The sequence below is a fragment of the Vanessa cardui genome, chromosome 23 (assembly GCF_905220365.1).
Source record: "Vanessa cardui chromosome 23, ilVanCard2.1, whole genome shotgun sequence".
Taxonomy (NCBI): Eukaryota; Metazoa; Arthropoda; class Insecta; order Lepidoptera; family Nymphalidae; genus Vanessa; species Vanessa cardui.
In genome coordinates this window covers 6,534,645-6,554,331 of record NC_061145.1, presented here as the reverse complement: position 1 = coordinate 6,554,331, position 19,687 = coordinate 6,534,645, and the positions used below count along the sequence as shown (strand labels likewise).

The 19,687-nt window shown below is 31.0% G+C and overlaps 1 protein-coding gene across 1 annotated transcript in view; it reads left to right on the top strand.

Annotated features, from left to right (window-relative positions):
• Positions 1 to 9,340, top strand: part of LOC124539877 (muscle segmentation homeobox-like) — a 48,046-nt gene extending 38,706 nt beyond the window's left edge. The window contains exons 2-3 of the mRNA XM_047117237.1: positions 7,510 to 7,697; positions 8,835 to 9,340. Of these exons, the coding sequence (XP_046973193.1) occupies positions 7,510 to 7,697; positions 8,835 to 9,083 (437 nt within the window). The 3' untranslated portion in view covers positions 9,084 to 9,340. The remainder of the gene's footprint in view (positions 1 to 7,509; positions 7,698 to 8,834) is intronic.
• The last annotated feature ends 10,347 nt before the right edge of the window (positions 9,341 to 19,687 follow it).

Sequence of the window (19,687 nt, the reverse complement as noted above, 5' to 3'; positions counted from 1 at the left end):
TGCATCAATGTAGGTAATGCTAGGGAGATACGAACGAAATGTCTATGACTTGAGATCACATATAGGTACATGTTATCAACAAACGCACTTGAAGACCTTATCAATGTCTATGGTGGCATTTAGCATCATAGATAAAAAAAATCGTACAAACATTAGTAGCTGAATAGATAGACAATAATATAATAGACCATAATATAATAACAATAATAGACCACAGTGGCGTGCACTTGGAGAGGCCAATGTCCAGCAGTGGACAAAATGGGCTGATGATGATGATGATGATGATGATTAGTAGATGAGAGGCCTTAAAATCTGTGTTTAGATTAATTTTAAAATCAGAACATCAAACTCACTCAGGGCAAATGACTTTACCTAACCTAATCTACCGTAGATGTGATTTTTAAAGATTTATAAATTAGCAAAAGGAAACTCCTGTCAGTTCTTAATAGACTGGATTATCGATCTTAATTGATTTTAACTTTAGTTATCTACGTATAATTATGCAAAAAGAACAACTTATAAGTTTCACTTCAACTTACCAGCTCAATAACGATATAAAACTAAGTATAGTACGACACATCTGAGATGTGGCATCGACAAAATTCGTAAAATCGATCACATCTGAATTAAATACATCTTCAAAATCAACAATCTTGATTTATTTCTCATGTGAAAATGATCTCTACGGAAACTTAATAATTTGTAATGTCATATAACCAAATACATTTAATATTTCGCCGAATTGACGATTTTTTTTATCTGTTAATACAGCATTTAATTTGTGTCGTACTATAATAACCCGTAACTCTCCCTTTGACACACTTGGACTTTGCCTAAATAATTGACCAGACTGCTACAATTCATGTTAGTGAATACAATCTAACAAAAATTTTATCTGATACCAAGTTTTTCTTCACCGCCGACCACGACTTGAATTATAAAAACAAACAAAACGAAACAAAATACCCGTAATCTGTAAATAAGGTCAAAAAATTATATCCCTAGAAAGCTTACATAAAAACTCTTTAGTCATAAATTCATAAAATATTAATTTAGTTTTGATACGACGTCAAAAAAAGTTATAATTCGTTCAAAGGCATTTTCTCTTTAATAACGACATAAAACCTGTGTATAGCATATTAAAGAGAAAGGAATTACAATAATCCAATTAAATCACGACATTGACAACTAAATCCTATTAAGTACCTACCCCAAACAAGCATAATTGGCCGCCATTACGCGTCTGTCATTGCTACAAAATGGCGGGGAGCGCGGGAAAATAAATACGTTTAGAAATGGATATTATATCTTCATTAGCGTACGGTAGCGCATTGATATGTCTAGAATCTAGATGTGGGGGCTATTGAAATAGTTTGTATTTTATCACTCTTCGACGATGGCTTTTATTCTTTGCTTTATTGGAATTTTCTGTAGAGCATTGTATAGATTCAACGCAAGGTCGGGTCTCTATACAGAATATTGACTACAAAATGCTTGTATCGGGATGGGTTCGAAGCGCCGTATTTTACTTCATGAATTGATTTATACATAGGAAACGGGTCGTTAATATTTGCTATGGATATAGAAACTTCATCTTCAAGTTGCGCGGCGTAAATATTGTACAAAAAGTATCAATATTTATTGCGAGCAAATCTTGTTTATTAGAATGTTAGTTGCAAAGTCGATCCGATGAATGTATGTTTAAATATTTATGATGTTGTCCTTACCGATTTCGCCCACGGCGGCCAATCTCAAGGGAATATCCCTAACTAACTACGCAGACCACATAATAGTGCACAAATCTGTGTGCAAATATACCGTCACTTCCATAACCTGATAGGACGGAAAATCTGGATCGAAAAGAAGTTCAGGCGTTCCAACAGATTTTCATACTTTTCTTGGGTTGAATCTAAGACCACAGGATCTGTGGGCTTACATCTAACATTAAACCATCGAGGCAAATATTTCTAGGAATTAGTAAAGTTACAGTTTGCATTTAGCCCATGGGTGGGTTTGGTCTCCTCTCCTTGTGAGAGGGTTGAGTTCTTTTTCCACCACAGTTTTTCATTGCTCTACAAATGAAGCACATAATATTTAGTGGGTAGTTATTAAATACTGGACAATTTCCGAGAAATAAAAATGTATTAGACTAATCCAATAAGTATAATAATTAAAGCAGGAAGCATTTGCTAAGCAGTGAAACATTACAAACTGTAACTTCACTAATAAAAGTACATCCTTCCCGAAACCCATTCGAGCAATCAAAGCTAACCTAAACCATTCATTTGCTAATGAAGTATATTATAAAACGGGGATCGACGACCGATATTCATGAATAACAAACAAAGGCCTAAAGGAAATTGAAATATTATTAATACGATTGATTTAATTACGGCATCAAACAATAAGACATAAAATTAATGTTTTATAAACGGACACTGTTACGCATAAATGATGATAATTAATACGCATAGGCCGCATAATCCATACTACACTCGATACCGGCTGTAATGAATGCATTCAAAGGGCCATTTTGCTTTAGTGTCGATTTCAAAATGGATAGATGCAATAAGAGTATTTACTATATACTACTGACTACCTACCTACCTGGCTTCGCACGTTTGCAATATAGAAATTTTAGATTTAAAAAAAAAATGAAAAAATATCTTGCTTTTTTTCCGGCTGTCAAAGATGTAATTCTCAGCTTTCTCTAGTATAATATGAATGTATTACATATAAATCTTCCTTTTAAATCACTGTTTATTAATGAAAACCTATTAAAATCAGAAATATTTAGCATACAGAGTTCGAATTTTTTTATACTATATAGAAGTTAGTAAAGAAGTTTTTATTCTTACTTTTAGAACAGCGTTGTGAAATAAACAACAGAACATCGTATACGTGATTTTTTGTAAGACCACTTTTTACTTTATTTTTATTACGATACGATGCTACGATGCACAAAAGTTTTTCTTAAAATGTAATGGTGATAACATCTATCAGCTGTGCAATTATGATAAATGCTTAACAAATCCTTATTTATTTCCTTATCTACATAAATTTGTAGCCCTAAAAATACGAAATCATAAGCAATAGAACCTTGGAATATATCAATAGAAATACACAACTCAAATAAGACTCCGTGCCCTCTAGAAAGGGAAAAAAATAAAAAACAGCTACACGTAGTTTTATTTAGACGTATTTAATACTTAGATTGGTTGTGAAAATAATCGCGTACACGAGTACAGACATAAAAAGTATATATTTTTTAGACGTTAATATAATTCAAAACATAAATATGTAGGTATATAGTAAAGTAGGAATACATTTAAACGGCAAATAAACACCAAAGCAACATAACGTATGATCTTCGAACTTAACCTCAGCGTATTCTAATATTATACACCACTTATAATTGAATTTAAATCGATCGATTAACCAGTTGAGAGGTCATTTGCTCACCGGAAGCAGGACAATGAACGACCTGAGCGCTATTACACGGCACAGCGATTATGTTAAATATTCTAATGAGAGTAACTACAATCATATTTAGGTATTTCATCGACCGATAAAATTATATGGATGACATACTGTTAACATATTTCGCTTTTTTTTCGTTATTATTTAGAAGTTCATACTTCATTTGTTTGTATCATCATTGTATGTGCACTAGGAGTAAGGATAGGCTTATAACGCCAAGTTTCCGACTTTCCGACAGAAAAGCATATTAATCGATACAAGATTTTATAGATGATAAAAATGCGTGGAGTTAATACCTGTTCACTTCCAAGCAGGATATATTAATTTAGTTTGCTAGTAAATAATAAAATCTTTTTTTGGTAGATTAACTCCGCTAAATCATTATTCGTACTGTGCCGATACCTATGGGCTAAGTTGTGACCGTTTAACATTTTCTCTTTATATTTTCATTGTTACACCTTAAATAAAAGCATTTGATATTAAGTTTACTTCATATCTTTGCAAGCATTTATCCCAAAAAAAACAATTTAAGTGGGTAGTGTATATTTAAATATAGAACTTAACAATTTCAATAATTATTATGAATATCATTTTTATCTTTTCATCAATTATATATGTTGTTACTGGCGGCCTGAAACTATCCCACCGCTGGGCTAAAACCTCCTCACCTTCTCGTGGGGAAGGAGTAGAGCTTACACCACTATTGCTCTGATATAAGTCGGTAGATATATACAAACTATTTGTTCTACCTATGTCTAAAATTATATCCAAGAACAGAATAAATAAAAAAAAAATCATTTTAAATTTAATAAGCAAATAATTTAACATTATATTTAGAATTGCGGTTAAATAATTAGGAACGACTTATGTCAAAAGCACTCTTGCATAAACAAGTACCTGATACTTTAACGATAACTTTCTGATATTGACTTTAGATTACGTCAAAATATCGCTAATTGAAAACGCTTTAATAATAAATGTAAAGCAAGATATTTTCGTTTATCTTTAATATGTCGTTAAAAACCATTAAATATCAAAGCTATACATTTATGGAAAAATTAACAACGACTGTAATAACTTTGAAGTACAATACTTTCAAAAGTACTTTAACAATAGTATATTTTTTGTGGGAAACATTTTTTCTATACTTTCCCTTCGTCTTTATTAGTAACAAATGTTTTTTTTTTATTTAATTTACAACATCCACAGGCTCGCAGATGCCCGTGCCTTTTTTACATTTTATATTAAATTACATTTTGGCGTTTTATATTTTATACAAAACATCAGCAGATCTTCGCTGGAAACCATTCTTGTCGTTTTCTTGGGAGACGTGACCCACACTGATATTTTTTTTATTTGTTTATTTATTTTAAATAATATATACATAATCTATAATAAATATATATAGTAACAAATGTTTGATATTGATTTATCTTATTAAAGTAGCTTAGCTTCCTAAGGAGAACTGCTCTTAAAACATCTTTGTTTCGAAATATTTAGGCTATTAGCTCACAGCTGTTGGCTGTAACGAGAGAGGAAAGTTAAAATACTGGAAAGCCTGGCTGTTGAAAACTTACTCAAGAGATCAGAGTACCATGCGTGTCCTCAGTCCTAAGGAGTCTTGTAAGGCTGGACCCCCGCTTAAAACGCCGTCTTCGTCGGTAGATAGAAGTCTTAATACAAATAGTTGATTACGTATATATAGCATTTTCACAGAAAATATTAATAGCGTGATTCAGAAAAACCGCATTTCACATGAAAGCCATAAAGAATATTTTAATACAATTTAACTGTTGCATTCCTCGCTTATTCAAGTAATATATTTTTTGTAGCGAACGGTCGGCAATAATTAATAAAGTTATGTTAGGTTTAATTACTTTAGTAACTTTGTAAAGTAACATGAATACACTATATTTTTATTTGCATTGGACTATCATTATCATAAACATGAATGGAAATAGTTCATTGTAAATAGAAATATATGGCCTCCGTAGTACAAATTTAAACTTAATTATAAATACTGGCAATCAGCATTGTTGTTTTTAATTGGCACAAAATAAATAAAACCGTTGTATGAATAATATATATGTAATAATAAAAAGTAATTGTATGAATAAACTACATATATACTTATACTTTAAATAAATAGTCATTTATTTGTTTGTGGGACAAATAGTGTACATATAACTTAGTTAATGTTCCCAAGGTATAGAAATTTGTGAACCTTCATTTAGACATATAAGAAATTGGATTCAACGAAACGACATCAAGTTACCACAATTATCAATATGGCCGAAATCGATGTATGGGTCACCATCACCATTTTTAGGAACAACACTCTTAATATTAATTAGTAAAGATTTTCGATGCTGGCAAAATCTGCTACAATTTTTTGCTATAGAGGTGTCTTTCGCCAGTTCATCTATCATCATCTCAGGTCTGAGGTATTTCTTTCTGAATTTTTAAAATTCATGTCATTCTGAATGAAATAAATAAATATTTATTTAAAACAATACATAAAAAATCATAACTTATTTACTTAATTCCTTAATGTATTTCCCTTAGTATTGAAAAAAATCGTAGCAAATAAAGAACAATCCAACAAGTACATAAGACAACAGAAAATAAAAGAAAGAAGAACTCGAAAGACACATGTATTCGAAATTCAAAAAATCAAATAGGTACTAGTATTACTACTATTTGACCAATGTCCAGTAAGTATAATTGACCTTGTGAAAGAGAAATTAACGAATGCTATGTCAATCTTTACACAGTGTAAAACAAAGTCGCTTTTTCTGTCCCTATGTCAAAGGATTTTGATGCGGGTTTTTTTTTTAATAGTTAGTGTGATTCAAGGAGAAGGTTTTAGTATATAATACATAGACAACATAGTTAAGTAACACTGATAATTTTTAAAGTTTCTAATGTGATGTCTTTAATAAACAAATTCTGTAGTATATTTAGTATCAGTATTGCACCCGTGCGAAGTCCTCACCCTCGCTAGTCATTAAATAAAATGTAACATAATTAATGCAATGTACCATGTAAAAGCATTGCAATTATATCACTAAAAATATTTACTCAAAATAACAAAATGTATTGTCATTTTCATCATCAACTTTATTTTTAATTCCCTACTACCAAAGATCTCATTTCTAATAACATAATAATAATGTAAACCTAACTTTCTTTCAATGGCTTTAAAAAAAAGTTGCCTACCTTAAAAATGCTCGTCAAAATTTTAGAACGATATTTCAATTTATGTAAATGACCGAATGTTCGAAGAACATATTAAACTACTTTAAGTGTTTCGACACGCCCTTCATTTATACTAAATTCGTTATCTTAAACATGTTTTAGTCCGTTGAATTGATTAATTTATTATATTTAAATGTATAAAACTTTGGCATGTAAATAAAATTGGTAAATTACGATTATTATCGCTGTGTAATCCTTTAATATTCTGTTTTCGGCTTCTGTCTGATAGAACCGCGCTTAATGATTCTATAGCGATTTTTCTAGTAGCTTTTATTTAATCGTATGTAATTATAATTTAAGTTCGTTAAACAATTTTTTTTATTTTACTAATGTTATAAAGTGAAAGCATGTTTGTTTTGACGTTTGTCCTTCAATCACACTTGAACGGTTGAATGGATTTTAATATAATTTGATATGAGTCGATTTCTTGAAATAGAACATAATTTTTTATTACTAGTAAAAAAAATAAGTCAAGCGAGTATTCAGACATAGTAACTTCCGAACAAGTTATTACATGTGTTAATATATCCGGCTTAATTACTCAATGATTACAATATAACGTTCTCACATACATCTCCCTAGCTAGTCTGAGGTTCAGAACAGGTCACACGGACCTATACAAATAATTATTATGAATAGGAAAATAACCTTTGAATGTTAAAGGTTACTTGCAGACACAACGTGGACAATTAGACAAATTAATGGAAAATTTTCATATTCTTCCAAAACATACAATGTACATATTACTTATAAAGATTATTTTGTCCATAGCTGGCCCTCCAAGTGGACCTCCTGTAGTACGCTGCCAGCTCCGCAAACACAAGCCGAACAGGAAACCCCGTACGCCCTTCACCACACAACAGCTCCTCGCTCTAGAGAAGAAGTTTAGGGACAAACAATACTTAAGTATTGCGGAAAGAGCTGAATTCTCCTCATCGTTACGACTAACGGAAACACAGGTTCGTTCTAGCGTATTATGTTCTGTAATGTCTCCTACTTAACAGATAGAAGATTGGCCTTACTATTTAAATAAAACTAGTTATTACGGATTTTAATTGCGTATATTAATTATTTTGGACATCCCGTCGTTTCGAGCACTTTACAGCACCTTAGTCTACCCGTGACCACGAACGCTGTAAAGTGCTCGAAACGTCGGGATGTCCAAAATAATTAATATACGCGATTAAAATCCGTAATAACTAGTTTTATTTAAATGTGTAATAGTCGAGAAAATTTAAGACAACGTTATGGCCTTACTATTCTTCTACAAAATGATATAGCTAAGGTCTTAGTTTTATTTTCTTTACACGACTTGTAATCAAAAATAAAGGTTTCTATATTTCTTGGAAAGAATAGATAACTTAATATACACAATAGAATTTGTTACACAATCGCCAAAAATTATACAAATAGATCATAGAAACACTTTTTCTAAATGAGTCTAATTGATATAAATTTGGTATTGGCTATTCAGAAGACTAGCTGCATTAGACATTTTAACAAGCAACATTTTTACAGTTCGAGTGTAATATTTCTTCACAAAAAATGATAACTGTTAATTGGCTTGGACATAGACTTGATCCATAGCCGTATAATGTAGCAATTACACCAAGCCAATATTCTTGAGACCAAACACCCAAATATGGCAAATTGTATAAAATATCCTTAATACATTAACAACTCAATACATTGCGCTGCTGAAATTAGTAATAAGCGAGATTTATGTAAAGGGCAAAGTTATTTTCGTCATTGTGAATTACCATCCGCATGCTAATAATTGCAAATTCGTAACCATATACGTGAAGTCAAGTTTCTGATTTTGGCATATCGTAAATTCAGCTATTTGCCTGATTATTATACAAAGCCCGTTGCGTGTAATGTCCGCACCATATTAGACTCAAATGTATTTTAATCCAATTTGTTGACGTATCAAAAATAAGCTAATGCTATCGAAATATGTGCCATAAATTGTATGTCTTGATACCTAGCATTCTGAATTACATATATATTGCAAACATATACCGAATATTCTAAATTGTCCAATAATTTGGAATAAATATTAGACTGTTTAATTTATAATTTTATATTTATTTCAGGTTAAAATTTGGTTTCAAAATCGTCGGGCTAAAGCAAAACGTTTGCAAGAGGCAGAAATAGAGAAACTTAGACTCTCTGCACGGCCCCTACTTCCTCCATCATTCGCGCTATTTGGCGGAGGTGGGGCTCCACCTTTGTTCGCTGCTATGGCTGCGGCGACGAGGCCGCAACTCAGTTTTTTAGGAGGGCCACCTACGCACCAGCACGCTATAAACATGAATATACTGAATTCCTTACAACCACATTGACGGCATGAACACGCGGTGGCGCGTGAAGGAGAACAGCCGCCATCTTCCTAACATGGCGACTGGAACTGACAGTTTTATTATGATCGGATACGCGGACTGAAACAAGTGATTGATAAATTAAAAAAAAAAACTGTGGTATACTATAGTGCCAGTACTTAATTTAATGTAAATCGGTTTAATTTTTTTAATAAAAAAGACGCATAGAGTGACATAGACTATATCCCTCAAAGCTGATTTTATTAATATAAGGTAAATTTTAAAAATCTCAATGAATAAGTGCAATTCCTTCAGTTTCATATAGCCATAATTAACTTTAAATATTCTTTTTTGTAAATATAGTAATGATATAGTTAATAGTTGTTATAAAAGGCGTATAGTTTCAATAATATCGGTAATAAAGTGTGTAATTAACATGATTATTTATTTTTTTAAGTATGATATTAAACGTAATATAACAGACATTTATGAATGGCAGATGATCGCTAATTACTTAATTTCAGAGCAATTTACGTTAAAGATATATATATAATATCCATTTTTATGTTTTTTAATTTATTTTACGGTAATATTATTATCTATAATTTTCGTGTGTAACTTTTTAATTTTAACGAGACAAGACATCACAATTGCTGCTTTTATTAGTTTCATGATGTTAATTATTATTTTATTCCTTATCGTGTATCGTTTATCAGACTTTTAGAAATTTAAAACTATTTTGTTTGTTCATATTAGATCAATTTTAAATCAATGTAAATATTTATAAATTAATTTATTGAATACGTACGAATAAATATAATATCGAATTACGATACTATTAAACTTTTTTAAACAGAATTATTGTATGAATAACGTTTAATAATTTATATTATACGATTATTCATATTTTAGGAAATATTGTAAATTGGAAAAAATAAGTCATTAAACATAATGTTTAAGCTCTTTAATAAAATGAAGTTGTCTCCGTTTTGGTTTTTTATTACCCGTTATAATTATTTATTATCTCTTACTTTCAAGGATGATGATTTGCAGCCTAATTCAGCACGCTCTACACTGTATGAATGGTTTACAAAATACAAGTTTCTATTATTTGTTTTCTTTTACCGCCGATCAAAATATGAAGCACAAATTAAACTCTCTCATGTCAAGCAAGATCCAGTTAAACTGTAAACTTAGATGTCTCTCTTTTAACGTAAATTATATTAAATTAGATTTTTTTATTGCAATTGTAATTATATTTAATATCTTCATCTTTTTTTATTTTTCTTTTTAAATCAATTGTATAGGATGTACAGTGCAATACCTTTGTCGTGCAAAAAACTAAATACTAAAAGAAAAAAATATTAAATATTAAAGCTCGTATGTGTCAATTTGATTTACTTATCATAACAAATTATCAGTATTTTTAACCGGTAATAAACCGCAAGCTTAGAAATAACCGGATTTGTTGGACTACGGTCTAATTTATTGTGACTGTTCATTGATAACATCATATCCTATTTCTGACAGCTAAAATACTATTAAAAATTTCAACATCGATTTATTTTTTAATTCATTTGTAAGTATATTATTAAATTATATCATTGATTTTAAAAATGAGTCATTAAAGCTAACTTAACTAGTTCATTTTATTTAATTAGTTATATATTGAAAATGCTTACATATAAAAATCGCAAGATATCGCAATATAAGAGATATTAAATATATTATATGTATTGAACTATATTTCTTGACAATTATTGATATTACAAGCAAGTAGGTTTCGTTTGCATATACATATACAACATAATCAATCAATCTTTGTTTGAAAATTATTATTGACCGTAATTTTCTATTTAAGGTCACATCTGGTAAATGCTAACCATAATAAATTGAGCAAAATTTCTTACATAATTACAAAGTCAATAATTTAGAACAATAGTGTTTTTAAGACATTCTTTACACTAGTTTTTGCTATCGGTTTTGGCAGTCACTGCCTTGATTGACGGCAAACCGACAGTCTAAAGTGATGATAATCATATTGACTAATATTTACATTAAATTGAATCTTCGGTCAAGATTTGAACTACATGCGTTTATAAAGCAAGTGATGATTTACCGCCTCCATTCATCATCCATCAGTCGGCATAACTACATAGTTAGTTTCACACACCCATACACAAGCATATTTACAAACAAGAAACATTCATGTGAAAAAAAACGCATGATTCTCTCCTTCTCGTGGGTTCCGTCAATACTAAATTCATTGTAATTCATAATAACCCGTTCCTTCATCCCTAAAATCATTTGCTCAAAATCCAAATCAATCTTTAGGGGTTTTTTTTTCAATATATCGCATAAAAATATTGATACATATCTAATATTAATTTGTAATTCATAAAGAGATCTCAAGGTGAAGTTATAAAAGTTATAAATACTAAGCAAATTTATACGCTATGTTTGATGGCCATTAAAGTAGACTAGCTACCTGTGCATGAGATATTTGAGTGCATGAGTGTAAGTGCAAACACCGGACTCACTCAACTCTCCAAATAATCTGATGGCTGTAGTCGACTCAACACATCTTAAAATACTCCAAGGGTAAGACTATCCGCTTAAAGTAATCAAAATCAAAATCAAAATAAACTTTATTCAAGTAGGCTTTTACAAGCACTTTAGAATCGTCAATTAACAATTAAGTGAAGCTACCACCGATTCGAAAAGTAGATTCTATCGAGAAGAACCGGCAAGAAACTCAGTAGTTACTCTTTTCAACATTTAAAAAATACAAAGTCATCTTAGTTAATACAATTATTTAAATCCTGCGTGGAAATCAACAGGTATTAATTCCACGCTTTTTTATCATGTATTAATTATCTATTTTATGTTGGTTAGGGGACGATGGGTCTTCAGATATTACAAAAATTAAGATTTTGATTTCCATTTTCGTTGCCAGTAACTAACTGGTTGCAAGACTGACATTTCATCTGAATCAGGTAGTATCTGGGCATAGTTAATATAGTTAAAAGATAGTCGTATTCATTATAATACGGTAAAATAAAATAGTACTAGTGGGTTTGCTGCAAAATTAAAAAGTTACATAGAAATTAGAATGCTGTGCTCTAGTTTTGAAACTGACAGCCTATATCAGAGCATTAGTATGACCAAGTGCCTATATAGTGTTATCTAAAATATTCTGTACAATAAAAATGGAGTATTATTTATTGGAACTAATAAGTTACACCAATAGTAAGAACTAAGGTGTTACTAGAAAATACTCTTCTTCTTCTTCTGCCTGGAATTTATTAATTCCAGCGTCTGCCTTACGACTAAGACTACTCCACTTGCATGGTATTTTGTGCACTCTTGGGCATTTAATCAGTAAACAAGGGCTTCTGAGAGCTGTGCGATACATATAACCTAAAGGTTTTCACTTTTAGTCATCATCATTTCCGTCCACTGTCGGCATTGGTGCAGTGGTTTACAAGCTCTATCCGCAAAGAGGGAGTGGGTCTTATTTCAGCTGTAGAACTAGTGTATAAATAAGTTATCTACAAAAAATGGATTGAAGTGTTTTTAGATCATCATATTTTAAAAATATTCCAAGATAGCTTCAGATAGAATACGTGAATCTTAGCCAATGGGTGCGGGCATAAGTCTGGCCGACCACTTAACGTATTTTATTTACGTTTTTAATTAATTTATACTCAGATGTTAAGCAAAACATCTTTAGGATTTTTGTCTAACGACCTTTACCACGTGTTTTTATGAGTATGGGATAGCGTAATGGGAAGTAACCTTCAAACTTGATTAAGGAATAACATTTTTGTGCACTGTTACGTGCAAACAAGACTATTCCTTCCAGAGGTTGGACTTCGAGTGACCTTCGATGTCGACAGCTCCTCAATAGCTCTTTGTATGGTGATCCAAAGGCGAAAATTTGACGATCAAATTGAATCAACGATTTTACAAGTCGAAATTAATTATCATGCACGCTCTATTTATGGGTATAAAATCATAATTGGAAAGGGTATTTGTTTACGGTTTTTTGAATGGGAAAATGAATGATTAGTGGTCACTATCGCCTTTGGACCACCATACATAGAGCTATTGAGGATTGCAGCCTGTGCCTGCACAGTCTAGAAAGTAAAATTGCAACAAGATCCAAAAAAAGGTTGTGAACTCTGACTATAAGAAGAAAAAACAGAATATTTACTTTGTATTAAATTATATCCGTATGAAGTCGAGACATACAGCTAGTTACGCAAATCATATAATACATAATTATTATACAATAGTAATCTAGTCTAGTAATAGATTTAGGATATCGGTGGTCATGTGTTAGACAGTAGAAAGTAGCCTATGTATGTCCTTTCTTTGAGTTCAAGTTTCATACCAAATTTCATCAAATTCATGATTAGTTTTAGTTTTAATTTAATTTTGATTTTATTTTTTTGTAATTTTAATTTATTTTGATTTAATTTTTAATTCAATTTTGATTTATTTAATTTTATTTTGATTTAATTTTTATTTTACTTTAATTTAATTTAATTTGTATATTTATTCTGAATTAATTAAATAATATAAATAATTTTTAAATTTACACTGTAACTGTAACTATCATTACTTATAAAATAAATATACATACTCAATGAATGTTATGTACACTTGTAATTGACGTACATATCAAACTTTAATATAACTTTTAAATTTCAATAAAAATGTTTGTAATATGTATGTTGTAAGTGTGCTTAAGTAAATAAATAAGTAAATAAATAAATTCAGTTCATCGGTTTGGTCATGAAAGAACGACAGACAGACAGACAGAGCTACTTTCAGATTTTGGTATAATATTAATATAGATTTTCAACTTAATCAATAGATAAAAATATATTCTTACCAGTCACGTCACACCTTTAGTTAAATAACATAACATTGCATTCACGGTATACATTTTTACTGGTCAAGTAATAACTTCATCAAGCAATCACTGTAATAAAATATCCAACATGGCTAATAATTAATATTATAACCGACTGCCGAGGAATGTTACATTTTTCAATGGCAAAGCATTAAGACAATTAAATAATAAATACAATTTCAACTAGATACTTGGATGTTTTATGTCCTTATAAGCATAAAGTTGCGAGCTTTTTACGTAACGATTATATATGATAAAATATACATACATAGTATTGTTGCAAAAATAATTAAAATGCCCTCCCGTCCGACCGGTTGGATTAAATCGCACAATTAATGAACGCATACCTCTCCGCAGTACTATATTTAACATTAAAATAATTTTATAATGTCACTCGTAAGGCTGAAGATATTAACCTTAATATAATGGTCGCATTACTGTCGCGGCCAGGCAATGGGCTATTATTTTTACACGTAAAAGCAATTGGCATAATCGACACTCCCCACTTAACATATATAGACGGACTAACGAGAACTATTATACTAGTAATTGAAGTATGTCTAGGGTTGTCACTAAAGCTATCAAGCGTCTTATTGCAATGGCATTTCAATTATGTTTAAGAAAATCTATACAACTTTTGAATAGTGCTCACATACGTAACCCTTAATATTTTAACAGAAACTTTTAAATTATTTCGATTACAATCGATTTTCTTGAAAGGAATAGTTGTTCTTTCTAATTTAATCGATGTTTCAACACGTTCTTTAAATATGACAAATGACAACCCTATACATTTCCAAACGTAAAAGGCACATTCACAGTTGGCGAGTCAACTCGACCCAGTGGCTTTCCAATTTTACATACTCGCTTCCCCACTAGCCACTAATTGCTGTCGTCGACAACAAAAAAAAAACCTACGAACATTTTGAGCGATGTTAATTCGCATAATGCACAGATTCGTATGCTGCGTCGAACGGAACGCAACTGTGTACAGTCATTAATTACTCATTTATTTATTTACCAAAATGGCGGTTTTATTACTATACGTGGCCAACAATTTATCGTAATTGGTCACTTCATTCGCAACTTGAATAATGTGTAAGTCAAGTTCCACACGACCTCCGGGACAAGTCCTTTTTTTCTAGGTAATTTTTTACGAGAAACTCGAAGGCTTCCTAGGACCAGCCACAGTAAGTTTTATAAAGTAAATTTTTCAATGCGTAAGTCGTTCTGAAAACAACTTACACATTTTATATGCCATTTATGTATCTCATTGCATTCAACGGATAGCGCAAAGTCGTTATCGCGAATATTTGCAATTAAACTGTTTGTTATTTGCAAGTGAACGTTTCGTTAAAATTAAATTTAATTAATTGCGTCGAACGATCGAAGTTTAATTAGAGCTAATTACGTTACATAGAAATCACTTTATTCGGTCGTTACATACCGACATACGTAGCCGTTATGTCCTCATTTCTACTTATTATGTAAGTGTTATTTCAATAAATAGTTTAACACATGTCCCAACACTACGTGATATAATTAGATTATGTATTTTAAAGAAACTTTTAAAATACATAATCTAATTGGAGATGGGAGGACTTTTAAAGAAAATTAGGTAGTTTATTTTCTACATATGTTCATGTGTTTCTAAGTATTTATAGATAGATAGATAGATAGAATTAATATAACAATTGGTGAATGTACAACAGCTTTACTGTTCTGGAGAAAGTTTGGAGCTAATTTACATATGATAGTCATGTAGAAGATTTTCTTCCGATCCAAACATGTTTCTCGACGATGTTTCCCTATACCGCCGAAATCGAGATAAATTATTAAAACAAATTTAATGGTGTTCAATCGGCTTCGATACCACAACGTTTGAATTACACTAGGATTATAACGCATAACGTAGTCATATTAGGTAAAAAAAGTAGCCTTGAGTTTACATTTGCTTCATAACAAATTTCTTCAAATTAGGTTCAGTGGTTTGACTGTCAAAGAGCGACAGACAGACTGAGAGAATGAGTTACTTTCACATTTATATTATTAGTATAGAAGTAAATAATAACAGTAAATAATCCTTATGATGTATGCAGACAAAAAAGACCACAAAATTATAGAGTCAACATATCAGTTTAATATCCCTGTATTTATACATACAATAAATCTAGATCGTATATTAATTATTTAGGATAATTTTAAACTAAAGCCTAAATTCGATCTTTATAACTACTTCCAATGTAATTCAGGAGTATAATTTATACGTATTACTATTACCTGGGACGTCTACTAATTTGATACTTCGTAATTTGATATAATTAACACGCTAAAAACTCCTTTCGACGGGACTCGCTCATTAGTTCGCTGTAATTACTAAACTAATTAAGCATTCCATTTATCTGATCGTATACAAACCAAAATAACCCTTTGCCCAAGAGCTGCCCACTCTAAATGATTGTCGAACTTTTTGTCATATGGCAATCAAAATTTCAAACACCTAAATTACTAATTAGCTTCGATATATTATTTCTTCGAAAATGAATTGTAAATGGAAAATATTTTATAATATAAATATATATAATCAACGAATTGAAGCGAAAAAAAAAATATTTATTTCTTTATATTAAACTAGTAAGTACATTGTTTTCATAAATATTCCAAAGCTTATTCAGCGTTAGATATATAAGCGTATATATATATGATTCTATTCTTTTTTGTTTTTTATGTTTTTTGTATACTGAACCAACATCTGGACTTACGTATCATTATATTTATATACAAACAGACACTATAGTCAGTTACGGTTCTTTTGAAATAAATAAATGTTCTTAAACATTATGCCTATATATGTTTCTACAAAACGATGGTAATCTTAAAGCATTTATTAAGCAAATTACTATAATGACCGACATGCATTGCAATGCCTCTTTTAATTATTTTGTAAACAATTATTCGATACGACTCTCGCAGACACATGCCGAAGGCCTCGCTTATCGATGTTATCAACCAGTTGCCATTGATCGACCGCAATAACTCATTACAAATGAAATATACGCGTACAACATCACTTAGCAGTTGCTATGCACGCACGGGAAGCCAGTGGAAGTACCATGCACCCTTTTTTTTTCTCTCTGAGAAAACGCACTACACGTTTCCCCACGTGAAGTACTACAGCCCCCGTATGTGGGACTGCCCAAGACGCCGAGTGCGTCCCGGCACAAAGAAATATCCTAAAAAACCAGCGGTACCCTCTCCGTCATTTCAGCCGGCTCCACAGATCGCTTATCACATGCTACTGAGACGCCCTGGAGTAGTTCACCGTTAGTGAAGTGTACTACAATTTGAAAAGGTGCAAAACTAACAAAAAAAAATGTTAAGCCTCGTATATACCCAGGTAGAAAAGTCACCTTCAGAGAAGGAATGGAAAACTGCTAAAACACTTGAAGTAGGTACTAACGAGATTAATTTGGGACAAAAATGAACCTATAACTTCGCGAAAGTGAATACTATACAAATACTAAATACAGACACATTACGATACAATCATTTTCATAAACTTGGTCGATTTAATAAATTAAAAATAAAAATTCTCGATTTTTAAATGTCAAAAAAATAAATGACAGTTAAATGATATAAAGAACAACTGTAATTAATTAAATTAATTCTTACTGGTTTACGTCGATGATAGTAAATGTATTTGTGACGTCAGATCGTGACCACCGCGGTCGCTGATGGTATCTTAGCGGAAATTTTATGTGACCTATTAACAGGTGAAGTCACATTTAAAAACATTATATAGATTGAACGATGAGCATTTTTAATCGGCTTATTTCTAACTCAGTACCTGGATAAGATTATTTACAGTTCATTTTAATTAAATATTTCCGAAGTACCAACATGTACGTATACTATACTTTCGAATTGGTATTTGAAATAAAACCTGCATGTTCGAAATATGAAAATATTTAAAAAGTCTTGAAATTAAAAAAGGAACTGTGACTTTTTATAACTCCTTTGCAATCAACTTTATTTTTGTAGACTTAATTCGACTTTTTTTCAGGCTATCAAATAGACAACGACCCAACCGTTGAAGTTGAAAAAGCCAGTATCAGAAATTACTTATGTAATATAAAAATAATCGGCTAGTTGAAATATGAGATTTTTAATCTGCATTATAGTAAAGTCCAATCTTTTGGTGAAATTAAGTATTTATTTCATCGTGAGGAAACCTGCATGTGTCTAATTTCATCGACATCCTACCACATATGCATTTCACCAACCCGCATTTAAACAGCGCGGTTCAATATGTTCCAAACCCTCTCCTTAATGGAAGAGGAGGCCTTATCCCAGCAGTGGGATAAGGCCTCCTCTTTTGTTGAGGGTTTGTTTTTAAGTATTTATTAACTTAATGTACTTTTAAGGTTGAATAAATATTAATTGTAAAACAAACAATAGTTTAGTAATTGAAATTGAACTGTTTTCTATATTTCTATGTTTAATTTTAACGTGTATCAATAAACCTATATTGGAGGAGCTTGGCGTAATTAAAAATCCAAATCATCTCCTCAAAAGGACAGGTTTGGCCCAGCAGTACTTTACTTTATGACGTTTTTAAGAATAAGTTATGTATAAATATGTTCGTATTAATATGTATAACGTTAATCCGTCACTTATCACACCATCGACATCTTCATCTCAGCATGTCTCTGGTTTATAATTGGCATCGCAATCGGGAGGCGTGGCGTCTAATCAAGCGCTGTACAATTTAGAGGCAGACCCGAGGCAGAGGCGTCTAAGTAATTTCATGTGCCACTTATAAGTAATACTTGCTACCACGCCCTTAGCTTGTGATCATTTGTTAATAATATTGGGATTTTTAGCACTATACAATTGATACCAAAAAGTATTTAGTTTTTTTTAATATGATAGATTCACAATATTACAACCATTCAGCCAGTCAATATAACATTTGTATTAAAATCAAATATTGTACTATTAATATAAATTCTAAAGAAATTAACAGTAACAAAAATATGTAATGTTTATACAAACATAAGCATACCTAACAATTTTATTAAACATTAAAAAAAAATAAGCACATTCTTATTACAAAATTCATATTTATAATTGACAACAACCAAAGGCTACGTTTGTCAGCTAAGACAAAATATGAAAGATTATGTTTCGGGGGCAGAATGGCGGTTGAATGTTTTAATTAGCCCACAGGCAAGAACACTTAGCCAGACAGCCAATTGGAACTGTATTTTTAGGGTTGTCACAAATCGGTGGAAGCAAAATTATACATACAATAAGCTTATTTTAAGTCATATTAAGGACTTTTAAATTTTCATAAAAAGTATATCTCTCATCGCTTTTAAATCAACAATATATATAGGATGATATATATAGCGGGGATTTTTGCAAGTACCCACTGCTCCGTAATTATTCTACCCCCAAACTATAATACTTTATCTTGCTCTATCCCATTTTGAAGAGTGACTCGGTATAATTACAGGTACAAGGAACGTAACATCTTTGAACCAATATAAACTTATTATAATAACATATTTACTAAGATAAAAACCTGTATATTAGAGTTATAAATATGTGTGACCAACTGTCTAGTCGATGGACGAAAACATTTGACGATTACATACATAGATGTTCAATTTCAGCATAAGATGGTACCTCTGTTATAGAGTTG